The sequence below is a fragment of the Diabrotica undecimpunctata genome, unplaced genomic scaffold, assembly GCF_040954645.1.
Source record: "Diabrotica undecimpunctata isolate CICGRU unplaced genomic scaffold, icDiaUnde3 ctg00000664.1, whole genome shotgun sequence".
NCBI classification, from domain to species: Eukaryota; Metazoa; Arthropoda; class Insecta; order Coleoptera; family Chrysomelidae; genus Diabrotica; species Diabrotica undecimpunctata.
Window position 1 is genome coordinate 222,071 of NW_027311949.1, and position 13,655 is coordinate 235,725.

At 30.8% G+C, this 13,655-nt stretch overlaps 2 protein-coding genes across 2 annotated transcripts; one reads left to right on the forward strand and one right to left on the reverse strand.

The window, feature by feature from the left end:
- Positions 1 to 2,572: 2,572 nt before the first annotated feature.
- Positions 2,573 to 6,794, reverse strand: LOC140431347 (peroxisome biogenesis factor 2-like). Its single transcript, XM_072519284.1, has 5 exons — positions 6,599 to 6,794; positions 6,125 to 6,541; positions 4,848 to 5,057; positions 3,245 to 3,366; positions 2,573 to 2,761 (listed from the first exon to the last, which is right to left on the reverse strand). Exons 1-4 carry the CDS (start codon positions 6,713 to 6,715, stop codon positions 3,277 to 3,279), a joined length of 834 nt encoding a protein of 277 aa, XP_072375385.1. The 5' UTR covers positions 6,716 to 6,794; the 3' UTR covers positions 2,573 to 2,761; positions 3,245 to 3,276.
- A 613-nt stretch (positions 6,795 to 7,407) lies between these two features.
- On the forward strand, positions 7,408 to 12,204 carry LOC140431346 (protein asteroid-like). Its single transcript, XM_072519283.1, has 2 exons — positions 7,408 to 8,242; positions 10,452 to 12,204. The coding sequence occupies exons 1-2, from the start codon at positions 7,567 to 7,569 to the stop codon at positions 11,987 to 11,989; spliced, it is 2,214 nt and encodes a 737-aa protein (XP_072375384.1). The 5' UTR covers positions 7,408 to 7,566; the 3' UTR covers positions 11,990 to 12,204.
- Positions 12,205 to 13,655: the final 1,451 nt, after the last annotated feature.

Below are 13,655 nucleotides of genomic sequence, written 5' to 3' on the forward strand. Positions count from 1 at the left end.
TTTTCAAAATTCAATAATCGGGCATATTGGCGTCAATTTCGGTCCTAGATTCAAACCGGTGCACTTTTATTACACAAAGTTTGCTACTTGTTCTTCTCAAGTGCTCAGATTTTTTCTACATCTTACAGTTCGTGAGAAAAAATTCCAGTTGGAGGTCTACATGTCTTGCAAATTTCGTGAAAATAAAAACTTTGTATTTCGTTACAAATTTAATTTATTTCGATTAAGCCTGACGTACTGATTCAAAAAAGATATACATACCCTTATGAGAAAATGCACCGTTTGGCCGGAAAATGGAAAAAACTATAATTTTTTGTATTATTTGTTCATCATTTAAACATCCGTTAATCGGATATATTGGCGCCAATTTCGGTCCTAGAGTTAAACTGGTGCACTTTTTTTACATAAAATTTGCTACTTGTTCTTCTCAAGTGCTCAGATTTTTTCTACATCTTACGGTTCGTGAGAAAAAATTCTAGTTGGTGGTCTACATGTCTTGAAAATTTCGTGAAAATAAAAACTTCGTATTTCCTCCCAAATAATTTATTTCGATTAAGCGTAACGTACTGATTCAAAAGAGATATACATACCCTTATGAGAAAATGCACCGTTTGGCCGGAAAATGGAAAAAACTATAATTTTTTGTATTATTTGTTCATTTAAACATCATTTAATCGGATATATTGGCGTCAATTTCGGTCCTATAGTCAAACCGGTGCACTTTTCTTACATAAAATTTGCTATTTGTTCTTCTCAAGTGCTCAGATTTTTTCTACATCTTACGGTTCGTGAGAAAAAATTCTAGTTGGAGGTCTACATGTCTTGAAAATTTCGTGAAAATAAAAACTTCGTATTTCCTCCCAAATAATTTATTTCGATTAAGCGTAACGTACTGATTCAAAAAAGATATACATACCCTTATGAGAAAATGCACCGTTTGGCCGGAAAATGGAAAAAACTATAATTTTTTGTATTATTTGTTCATCATTTAAACATCCGTTAATCGGATATATTGGCGCCAATTTCGGTCCTAGAGTTAAACTGGTGCACTTTTTTTACATAAAATTTGCTACTTGTTCTTCTCAAGTGCTCAGATTTTTTCTACATCTTACGGTTCGTGAGAAAAAATTCTAGTTGGTGGTCTACATGTCTTGAAAATTTCGTGAAAATAAAAACTTCGTATTTCCTCCCAAATAATTTATTTCGATTAAGCGTAACGTACTGATTCAAAAGAGATATACATACCCTTATGAGAAAATGCACCGTTTGGCCGGAAAATGGAAAAAACTATAATTTTTTGTATTATTTGTTCATTTAAACATCATTTAATCGGATATATTGGCGTCAATTTCGGTCCTATAGTCAAACCGGTGCACTTTTCTTACATAAAATTTGCTATTTGTTCTTCTCAAGTGCTCAGATTTTTTCTACATCTTACGGTTCGTGAGAAAAAATTCCAATTGGAGGTCTATATGTCTTCGTATTTCGTCCCAAATTTAACTCTCATACATCATACCTGTAATGACGATGGATTTATAGAATTTTATCTTTGAACTTCTTGTAAGATTTTTTGATTTTATCAGCTTATCCAGTGCGAAGAGACAGCGGTTTGCAGATTGGATTCTGTCTTTTATTTCTTCAGTAACATCGTTGTCAGCTGCGATTATGGCCCCCAGATACTTAAAACGTTGTACTCTTTCGAAATTAAAGGTGTTGAGCATCACATTTTGTTCTATTCTGCCTCTTCGTGTCGTTCTATTTATACACATATATTTCGTCTTCTCTTCATTAATCTTCAGCCTACTTCACTTGTTGCTCTTTCTATCTTGTTGAAGATGTTTTTCGTGGATAGGATGGAATCTCCAACGAGATCTATGTCATCTGCATATGCGAGTAATAGCTTGGGACCTTGAACCGATAGCAATTCCGTTTTTATTTCGGCCGACCTCATGGCTTTCTCTAATACAAGGTTAAAAAGTAGTGGAGATAACGCTTCACCCTGTTTGAGTCCACTGATGATTTCAAAGCTGCCAGACAGTTTATTATTTACATGTACTTTAGATATTCCACATTCTATACAGACTTTGGTCATCCGAATGAGTTTCTTTGGTATTGAGAACTCCGCCATGGCATTCCATACTTGGCTTTTTTCTACGCTATCATATGCGAGATGTACCTGGAATAGATTAACTGGCTATAAAGAAGACGGATGTATTTATAGTTAAGGGTTACTTAATAAAATAACTAGTTTGTTATAATGTTAAATTGTGAAGATGCAGTTATAAAATAAATAACTGTAGGATAAGTTTGTACATTTGTTTGTTTGTGTCTTAAAATTGGGAGGTCATCTATTCTCCTGAACTTTGGACTGCTACCATTTCTATGCCTCTTGATTTGTTAACTATAGTTATAGGAATCAACACATGTACTAATATAGAGAAGTTCTGTGACAATGTCTAAGTTGTAATTTTATCACCAAAGTTTTTTCGTTATTCCTTATTTATCGTAAGAGAAGTAGTTGGTGTAAATTAAATAGAAATTGCCCTTGGTAATTAACTGTTGAAGCAAGTGAGTGATTTTAATTACTTATTATATTGGAAAATATTTTTCACACTAAACATATGACAACATTAATGATTACATACTTTATTGATCATATAAAATTTTCTTGTATATGGGTCACATAAAGTCTAATTGAGACTTTAATCCAGTTTAAATCCAGCGGATTTGAAGCATAAGACCAAAATATAATCAGCGATACCTAAAAACAACAAACAGAACTGAGACTACTGCATTAAAAAACGTTAATGACTAAAAGAAGCATACGTTAAGAATATGTCCTATACTCTTTGCTGTTCAACTTTTACTCTAAAGCAGTGTTTAAGGAAGTTGTCGAAAACATAAAGAAATTGTATAAAAATTAATAACTAAAATTGTAACTAAAATTTTCGCTATGCTAATGATAGAGAACAGCGTACCAAAGCTGGTCTGTTATAGCATAGTAAAAGATCTCTATAAAACTATATGAAAACTAAAATAGTTTTATTTTGAAAGAGACAAATATTAAGGATACATGGTAAATCGATAAAGCGGTATTTTTAAATATGTAGGAGAGCTACATAAGGATTAAAATCAGAGCAAGTATTTTAATACCTCGAAAGCATGAGGCTCTTTTGGGCCTGTAGACGAATAGTTCATGTCTCCTTTTTTTAATAGACTGTAGACTACACAGAAAATAACTTACCTTAATACCAAGACTACCCCAAAAATAGGCCATCACGCAGCTGTTACCCGAATACAAACAGTACTTGCATTTTTATGTTCACAACGAGGACATTCAAACATTGTATCTGCAATCTGGTTACCCTAAAAATGTTTAAGTGATAATTAAATTTCTTTAAATTGTTACTAGAGATTCGCATCATAATATAACCTAAAAGTCACGCAAAGTATTGTTTGGAAAGCATGCCTCAACATGTAGAAACTGTAATCACAGCAAAAGGTGGGGCATCAACAAATACTAAAATAATTTTTTACACTATTTTGTTATATACAAAAAAATACTTTCGCTTACAAAACTTGTTTTTATAATTTTAGTAATACGGCTTGCGCAAAAAAGAGATTTGATGTAAAGAAATGAAGGGGAGATTTAAAAACAACCCTAGCAGATAAAAATGAAGCAATGATAAAAAAGGTATTAATAAAAAAACAAAGGGAAACAATTATTTCATGGAAAGTATGGAGAACTGATAAAGCAAATTACAAAATTTAAATAAGAACAATAAGAACAGTACATAGGAATAAGAAATAGAAGAAAGATTTCAAAATGGTTAGTGAATCAAGAGAAACAATGGAAATATGATAAGTTTTGTCGGGGCAATATTACTTTTCATTGTACAATGAATTGTAGGGGATTTAAATATTATGTCACAATCATGTATCCGACTAATATTTTAGAAGGAATGATAACAGATATTTTGCAACACTGTTTAAAAGTTAGACTCGCTACTCCAACATGCGTGGATTGTGTCTCACTCGTATTCAAACTAAAACAAAGTGTTATTAAGACTATTATGAAAAATTCGAAACACACAGTTGCTTGGAAGGGATGTAGATCAGTAAAACCTGAAGTAAAACAAGATTGTGGACAAAATGGTAGCGGAAAATGCTAAGATCCATTTACTGAGGTATAAGTACAGAAATGGGATGGAAAATAAAAATTGCAAGAAAAAATGTTATATATTGAGGCAAAAATAAACAAAGTTCCAAATAGTAAGTTGGTGGGAGCATATAAAACGTATGCGAAAGAAAAGAATCCCCAAATTAGTTCTACATAGAAAATATATATATAGAAAAGAAGAAAAAATAGACTATGACAAAGATAGGATGGTAATGAAGATTGAAAAAGAATAGGGATAAAAGAAAATGGAAAGAGGTTGTCAATAAATATATGGAAAAATGATAAAATTTTAGTGTAATAAGTTTTGAAATTTACAATTTTACAATTTAAATTCCTAGGACTCCACAGCTCCTGTCAAGCTAAATGATAATAAGTAGGGATAATAGTATTTACAAGTGTATGTTCACTCTTTATACTACTTTATAGACTATCTAAGGTGTTTTTGAAAGTTTTTTTCAGAACCGAAAGTAACAACTTCCGAATTTATAATTTTCTCGAACATAACTTTTGGAGTGGAGTCCAAATCCAGCATCACTTTTTCTGTATATATTGCAGTTTGGATTTCACTAATCCCCATAACGACACACAGATAAACTGACCAAACAAAACTACAGTATCAAATTGTATTTTAAAATTTTATTTTGATGCAATATTTGTTTATTCTTACCTTTAAACATACATAGCAGAAAATGTGATTACAGCCCATATGGTGTGGTAAAATAGGGTTTTCACCACAATGGGCACATTTTGTATGTATTGTCATGCCTTTGTTTGGTAAAATGGAATAATCGTTTTTAACATGGAAGGGATTAAAATTTCTAACCATCCTGCGAAGTTTATGGTAGTTTATTAGTGGGATTACATACACTATTATTTCCTAAAAATGCAACAATAGAAATAAAATAAAAAAATTAGAAAACAAGTATCACAAAAATGAAATAGTATAAGGAATTAAATGAGGCTTCAATCCTACTATAATTCTGTATCAAAATATCTTACCTCATATAAAGGCTTTTAGGGTATTATTACAAAATACACTTCAATGACTTCATTATTTAAAGAAACCAATGAAGAATTTGGTTTATCAAAAGAATAAGTCAAGAGTTGAATCTTCTTACATATGGGGTTTTCTTGCCAATGATGTTGGGTGGATCTGGAGAATGCATTAAAGTTTGATAAAGATAATTATATTGCCAGTGGAGCACATTAAGAGTTTTTAGAAATTACTTGTTCATTTTTAAGCTGGTTCACTAGCTATATTTTGAACATAATCTTGAGTGTTAAGACAAAAGGTTTTCAATCTCACGAATTAAAAGTCCTATCTGGGATGCCTCAAGTTTCCTAGCTATAACCTCTTCTATTTATTATTTTTGTTAATTATGTTGGTGAATGTTTCCAGTATAGTATTCAAGTCTGACTTGAATATTTTGGTTGACTCATATGGTGTGAGGTGAATAGCATGAAGCTTAATGCTGCAAAGTTCAACTGCATCTATTTCTCCAAAAACGATACAGATGAATTTCAATTATGAAATCAAAGAATGTATTATATCAAGAGTGTCAGTAATTAAGCATCTAGAAATTTATAAAGTCTCATCTGTCTTTTGCCTTCCATATAGATGATATGGTTTCCAGAGCTCTAAGATTGTTAGGTTTTATTAAGAGATATATTAGAGACTTTAATAAAATTGATGTGCCTCTTCAGTTTAAAATTAGGTACTGCTATTCTCACACAATTAATCTAGAATGTGAATGACAGACACTGAATCATCAAAACTCACAAACCAATGAATACAGTGACCCTAAATACAGATATTGGGGTATTAAGAATTTATTAAATATACTTCAAGACACCCATAGATTATTTGAACATATTAATTTGTGATTCAAATAACTTGAAGATTAACATAATTGAAGTGAAACTATAATAACTGAGTTTACTTACTATAAATCCATTCCAAAGCAATTCTCTTGCTAAATATTTAGACTCGAAATGTCTTTGTGCATTATCAGTTGCATAAACTTGGTTTAGTCCAAGGATTCTTTCTATTAAAAGAGGTTTTACACCATTACTTAAAAATACAGATAGGTTGATAAAATCTAGAAGTTTTGTCACCAAGTAAATTTTGTAAAATGTGTTGTTTAAGTCATGAGACGGTTTCCAAATTTCAAATTTAGTTTTTACATAATCCAAACAATGTCCAAGTAAATATAGTACTCTTTGAAGGGTGCCTATATCTTCATATTTTATAGACAGAAGCTGTTGTCCAAAAGTAGATCCATTTTTAACTACGGAATTGTTAAGAAGTATAAATCGAAGAATTAAATTAAGCTCCGATTCATATGAGGCAAGTATTCCAGGCTGAAAGTATAAAATATAAAATAAATACAAAATATGTTATGGAAAAACATAACTTACTGGCAAATTTCTGGTTGCATTAGTAAATATCTGATATAAGGACTTATAAATTTCTTGGTCTAAATATACAGCATTCATCTGCGTTACACGCAGTAAACTATTTTTATTGTTGGACATTTTAATCGGTCCTACTTTTCATCTGTTTAAAAATCATTCAAAACGTCAAGAAACATAATAAACATAACCTTTTCACAATCTGAAGATTACAGCTGATTCTGACGTTTGGAATCATAGGCGGAGCCATAGATGTAATAATAAAAAACTCATTATTAAAAACTTATTATTTTTTTAATTTACAACTGTAGGCGAAGCGAAATCTTAAAATCTTTAATTAAAAAATAAAGATTAAGACATGAGGTATGGAGTATTATAATTAAAGAATTAAAACAAGCTCCAAAAAGATCAGAAACTATTGAAGCAAAAGCAGTTATTTTGGCCAAAGGACAAGAAAGTAAACTGGGATGGGAGGCACTTTGTAACAACTTTATCCACACGAGATTATCTTAAGTTAATATTTTTAGTTACTTGTTATTTGCTCCAAATACCAGCTGCAATTAAATAAAAATAATAATTATCATGGGCGTAATAACTGTTTTAAAAATAATTTATGTTTCGTCTATTTTATTTTAATTTGCTTCATTGAATATTAGTGAATATCGTGTTTTTTCATTAAAACTTTGTTTTGTAATGTCATGATTATAAAATTTTTGGACATCTTTAAGCCCTTTTTAAACCTAAAAATCTCTTCCACTGTGTAAGAAAAAAAAGTTGCTAACTTCAGGAATATTTCTCTCTCCATTGATTGAAATTTGAAATACATAACAATGATAGATAATAAAAACATAACCATATTTAAATATAAAAACATGTAGCATGGTCTGAGAATATGTTTAATTTATCAAATTGGGAATAGAAAGTTCCTTTTAAACGTCTATTTTGAATATTTTGTAACATAAAAAATATGAACAATGGGCATTCGAGGTCTTACCACATTTATACAAAATCGGGCTCATCTCTATTTGGAAAACTATGAATTGCATGACACCAATATAGTTATAGATGGAAACTCAATTGCCTGTCAACTATACAAATGGCATACATCTTCCCATGATTGTTTCGGAGGTGACTATGACAAATTTGGAAGAGCAATACATGATTTTTTTGACTTACTCAATCAATGCAATATAACTCCCTATGTTGTACTGGATGGAGGATATGAACATCGAAAAGTTAATACAGTGATTAGTAGAATGAAGAAAAAAATTAAGTCAGCTAATCAACTCAATTGTGTAACTGAAACTTCTATATCAGTGTTCCCTTTATTGATTAAACAGACATTTAGGGATGTTCTTGCTGAACGGAAGATAAAGCATGTTGGATGTGATTTTGAAGGGGACACTGAAACATCAAATATAGCTAGAACATTGAATTGCCCAGTACTTAGTTTTGATTCTGATTACTTTATATTTGATGTCTTATACATACCATTTTCTACATTCGAAATGACAGTTAAGAGGAGTAAAACAAGAAATACCAAAACAAGTTATAAATATATAGCTTGTAAAGTATACAGAGTGGAGAAATTTTTAAAATCTTTTGAGGGTTTACAGAAAACTAGCCTTCCAGTGTTAGCAGTGCTATTAGGTGAAGTATATATTTATAAAGTTTTAAACATATTTAAATTCAACGAATTTATACAATTGTAAGTCCTATTTTCTTTGATTCTCTAATTTTTCTTGGTAATAATATATCAAGGTAAGCGTAAGATAACCCAAGGAAAGTCTTTAATGATTCTTCTGGCTCTAACAGTCCCATTATTTTAAAGATTGTCTAGATTTTTCTAGTGTATAAATCTGCTACTGTTTGAATTGAAAATTCAGCCTTTCTTGAAACTCAAAATTGGTATGAAGCATAAACAGTTTATTTCACCTATTTCTGCAGTCTAGTGCAATATGGCATAGAATTTTGGGACAATTTTGCAAAAAGAGGAATACAGGCTTTTTAATTTGAAACAGAGAACTTTGTGTAGAATATATTTTAAAGGTAGTGTTCATGACTATGATACTTATAAAATTTCTTTATTAATTCACAAAAATGACATAAACATATTAAAGAATGTGACTGGCATGAATATAATGTTTGTAAGCAAGCTATAAATCGACATAAATCTACAAAATGATACTTATTAAAGAATTCTTAATGGACAAGTGATCTTCTGGAATTAAAACATATACTTAATCATTTACTCATAAGCATGACAACACTAACGGATAATAATTGTAAAAAGAAAATTAAATTTTTATTATCTTAGCATGTCTGTTGTACCCTACAAAATGATTTTAACATAAATTTAATTTAAAATTGTATTTACAGTTTGGCTAAGATCACGCTGTTGTTAATTTTCTTTAATAATGCTAGATTTTATAAATATTGTATTGTGATTTTGTGCTATAAATAAAAAAATAAGTTAGCCACGTGAGGTTTTACTTCACTTTGGTGTTACATCGTTGGTAAGTAGATTGCATAGACATATCCTGAAAATCGATTCAAGCAACAAACTCAGGACACAGAATAACAAAGAAGAAGACCATGCCATGTATTATAGGAAATCACATCTGATATTCATTGATTTAAGAAAGCCTATGGAAGCAGGTCAGCAAATCAGTTATGGAAATAGATAGGTTCACATATTTATTGGCAGATAAAGGTAAAGAGACTGGATATACTAGATATCCGAAATAACATAGGCTGAGGAAATAATTAAACAGTTACACAGTGTAGTATGCACCATCATTAATAAAAATAAAGAAACATATTTTTAGAATGTTAGTACTTATAGAATAGACCAGTAGTGCCCAGACTTATACTGTATGGGATCTACCACATAAACTGCAAGCGTCCGAAGATCGACTGCTATATCCTGTTTTTAAACCAGGAGGAGTAATTCAAATATGAATTAATTGTTATGAAATTTTGACACTAATGGCATTTCATAGGTTAATTAAGTTATATTGGCGATTTTCTGTGTTTTCTGCGTTATTCTTTTAATTTTTAGATTTTTAGTCTGCTTTTATATAAAAAACATTTGTTTTTAGAATTCTTTAGCGACGTATTCGTATAATATAATTTGTTTACATTTGCGAATTTGCTGAACGAATGTACCATATCTTATCTGCGAATGCTGATATGCCGAATCGGCATTATCGCAACTTTCGGGTGAAGAGATAGCATCATCAATATTTCGATCATGCACGTGTGTCAGGACAGTCCCCGTATTTTCTCCGTGAATCGCGATCGACTTCAAAAACTTTGGCGATCGACCGGTCGATCGCGATCGACCCTTTGAGCACCGCTGGAATAGACAATCATGGACAAAGTAACAAATGAAAATATAAGAGATATATTATGATACATGTACAAAAATCCTTATTGGAAAAATAAAAAAAACGACTTATGTTGTACAGACATACGAGAAAGATGGACGTTGCCACTTTGAATATGGAAGTAAAGACAATATACAGGAAAAAATCAAAGGAAAAAGAAACTTAGAACATTTTACACGGATAAATAGAATGAACAGACGATTACGATGTGCGAACTGCGATAGTATTTGTAAAGAAGCCACTGATATTTATATAAAAAAATTGTCCAATTGTCTTATCATATATACTGTACAAAAAGAAGACTGTGTTGAAAAATAAATGAGATAAATAACAAAAATCGCGCATTATCTTATTTAGGTTAAAAATAATGTCCAATATACTCATATCTCATATTATAAACTGTTAACTGCTTATACTATCTTATCTAGCCACATAGCAATCTAGATACTAACTGCTTTTATATGTTTTAGGTAATGATTATGTTAAAAGGGGGGTCTTCACAATGTTCTATCAAAATTTAAAAATTCAAAAATGCCATGGAACCCAAAGTGATCAACAAAAACGAATCAAATCCCTGCTTGTCTGGCTACAAAATGAAACTGTTGAAAGTGCCCTAAAGAAAGTGCTGAGCAGGTATAAAAAAGGAAGAAGAAATATTATAATGTATAAAATTAAACAAGCTATAAAAGGATACAATTGTTTTGATAGTAAATATCTGAAATATCTAGCAATTGAGCCAAAGTTAGCTGATAAGACAAATGTTGACATTGATTTAGAAACCATTAATAATAGTGTAGAAGAACCTGAAGAATCTGAGTCACATTCTGAGGTAGAAGATACTGGAGGAGAGTCATCGTCAGCTGAGGAAGATGTTCTTTTTGTTGAAGAGAGCCCAGAAATGGATGTACCTTCAAAATTTTTAGAAAAGTTTAGATTATGTATCTATCCACCTTGTTTTATGGATATTTTAATTCAAAATAAGTATTACTGTATTCCACAAGTAGAAAATAATGCTTTGGAACATTCACACAAGATATGTTTTGATATATTAAGTGCAATTCATTCAATTTTGTCTAGTAATAACGAAAATTTATTGTGTATAGGTAGGAGAGGAGCTGAGGGTGTGGCGAAAGAAAAAGTACCAATTTGTAACATTAGTCTTCCAAGTTATAATGAAATTGAAGCTTTAAGTAAATCTGAATCGAGGAAATATATTTTTAATATTTTAAGTATAGATAATTCTTATGAAGATTGCTTAAAGATATTTCCAGATTCGTGGCACATTCTTTTATTATCTCTTTACTACTATTTAAAAAAGTCTACAACTTCTTTTGGATGGCCTATGGTTTATGGAATAATATTGTCAAAATTAATATTGACCTGTGTTGATATAAAATTGGAAACATTTTGCAGATCAAGTAAAGCGTTTTTTAAAAAGTTTGGAAATTTTGTAAGTAATAATAAATATAATGAAACAGCTTTTCAAGACGTGAATGGTGCTCTAGATATGATTTCACAACCAGATTCTATACTCTGTTTAAAAGCTTTGATTTCATATTTCGAAATGGATTACAAAATGACCACGAATTATAAATCTTTTGATAGAAGTTTGGTACATTCAATATCAGAGTTTCAAAGTTGTGCCATGCACATAGAATATCTGAATGTGCTATTTGATTGTCCTTTTTCTAATTTTTGTATTTCTAAAACCTTAAATTGTACATTTGTATATAATATTACAAAAAATCTTACCAAAAGGACGAACTTAGATGAGTATATGAAACTTTTGTTAAAAGATTCTCCAAGTCTTTTGTATAGTTTGAATTTTATAGTTACTGCATTAAAGAATTTTATACAAATTGAGGCACCTCAGCAGGTCATTAAGAAGAGGAGGAAAAAGAAAACGGCGAAAGGGGTGTATGAAGAAGCTGAAAAAATTGAATTTGATTCCGATGGAGAAGTTGAATTTGATCCTAATAACAAATTTGCTTTATTACGGATATGTTAAATAAATCTTTATATAAAACAAAAGATTTGTTTTATTTTTTAAATGTGACAGATGCTTTATTAAATTAGTCGTGTTGGTCATAGATATCTACCGTAATATTGGAAACTAGCTTGTTAGAACATTTGGAGCGGTGTGATGGTAGAAACATCTTTTTATCGTTTCTCCGAAGACAAACACATTTAAAAGAATACGTTTATTCAAATTGTAGTATAGGTATACAAATTGTTGAGCAGTCTGACATCGACAAATATAAATATAGTCGTTCTCATCGAACGTAAATGTTCAATTTATATCTACTACTAGGTCAGGGTCTCGGACGTATTGTTTTGCCGAGGTTTGATTATGTGAGTGTGTGTTTGTGGAGTAAGGGGTTAATAAACAATTTACACCAACAATTATTACTAACATGAGAATTATTTAAAATTCCTTGTTTCCAATAAGGGAAAGACATGTGCATACTCCACATTTCCCTCATTAAAGGGGATGAAACTGAATTTTAATAACCATTTCCTTTCATCTCGCGTCTTATTTCTTTTCGTTGTTTTTTCCACTTGTGCCTAGGTATACTAGAATTAATTTACGATACCCAAAAATTACATTATACAGATACAAAACATGTTACATATGATACACAAATTAACTTACGTTGAAATAATACTATTTTTCATCTCTAATCTGTTTCCCCCTTTTTCTTTTTTCACTTATCACTTACGCACGGTACACTATTTATCCCCAATTTTCTTTGTCCTCTCTAGAAGGTAAGGTACCTTGTCTCCTGGGTCATAAGTTATTTAACTCGTTTGGTATGATACACTTTTTTCTGCTATGTTAGTGTTTCTCTGGGTTTTTTGTGGTTACCTGTAATCTGTAGAATCATAACAGTGGGATGATAGTCTTCGAAGTTGTAAAAAGGTTTCTACTTCGTTTTGTATATTTTTCGGCAGTCTACAGGTTTTTTCAAACACTAATTCGAAAGGTGTGTAACTTGTAGCCAAGTGTACCGAAATGTTACACAAAAAACAGAAATATTATATCTATGTATCTACCTACTCCAATTCGTGGGGAATTTTGACAACCGAATCCAAGATTAATATTTAAATGTTTATGAATACTCTCAATGCTCCAATTGGCTCGTAGTGATAAGCTGTGAAGTTTAATTGCTCTATTTGCAACAATGAGCATGTCGTCTTAAAAATTCTTGCCATAAACTGTGAGCCTTGGTCTGGTACTATTTGCCTGGTAACTCCATACCGCAAAATAAAGTTTTCTACCAATGATTTGGCTACTGTTTAGGCTTCTTTGTTCTTTATTACATATCCTTCTATGTATTTAGTCGGCTCATATTGTATCGCCAATATACATCTATTCCCATTGTCGTACATCTCAAATGAGCCTATTAGATCAATATTGTGTCAAAAGCGCTAGTGGCGGTCGGTGTGATAATTAGAGAGTGATTGAGTGCTTATACCTTTACAATCGTAGCATCTCCTGACATAAGTATTTCTGCAACGTGTTCCAAAAATAATATTTCCTTATGTTTTTGTACATTCTATTTATGACTGCATATTCTCCTGTCGATAACATGTGAAAATTGGTAATTATAATTATTTTTAACTTCCATTTGTAATGTTCTGTTTGTTATGTTCTCTTGTAGATTAACATACGT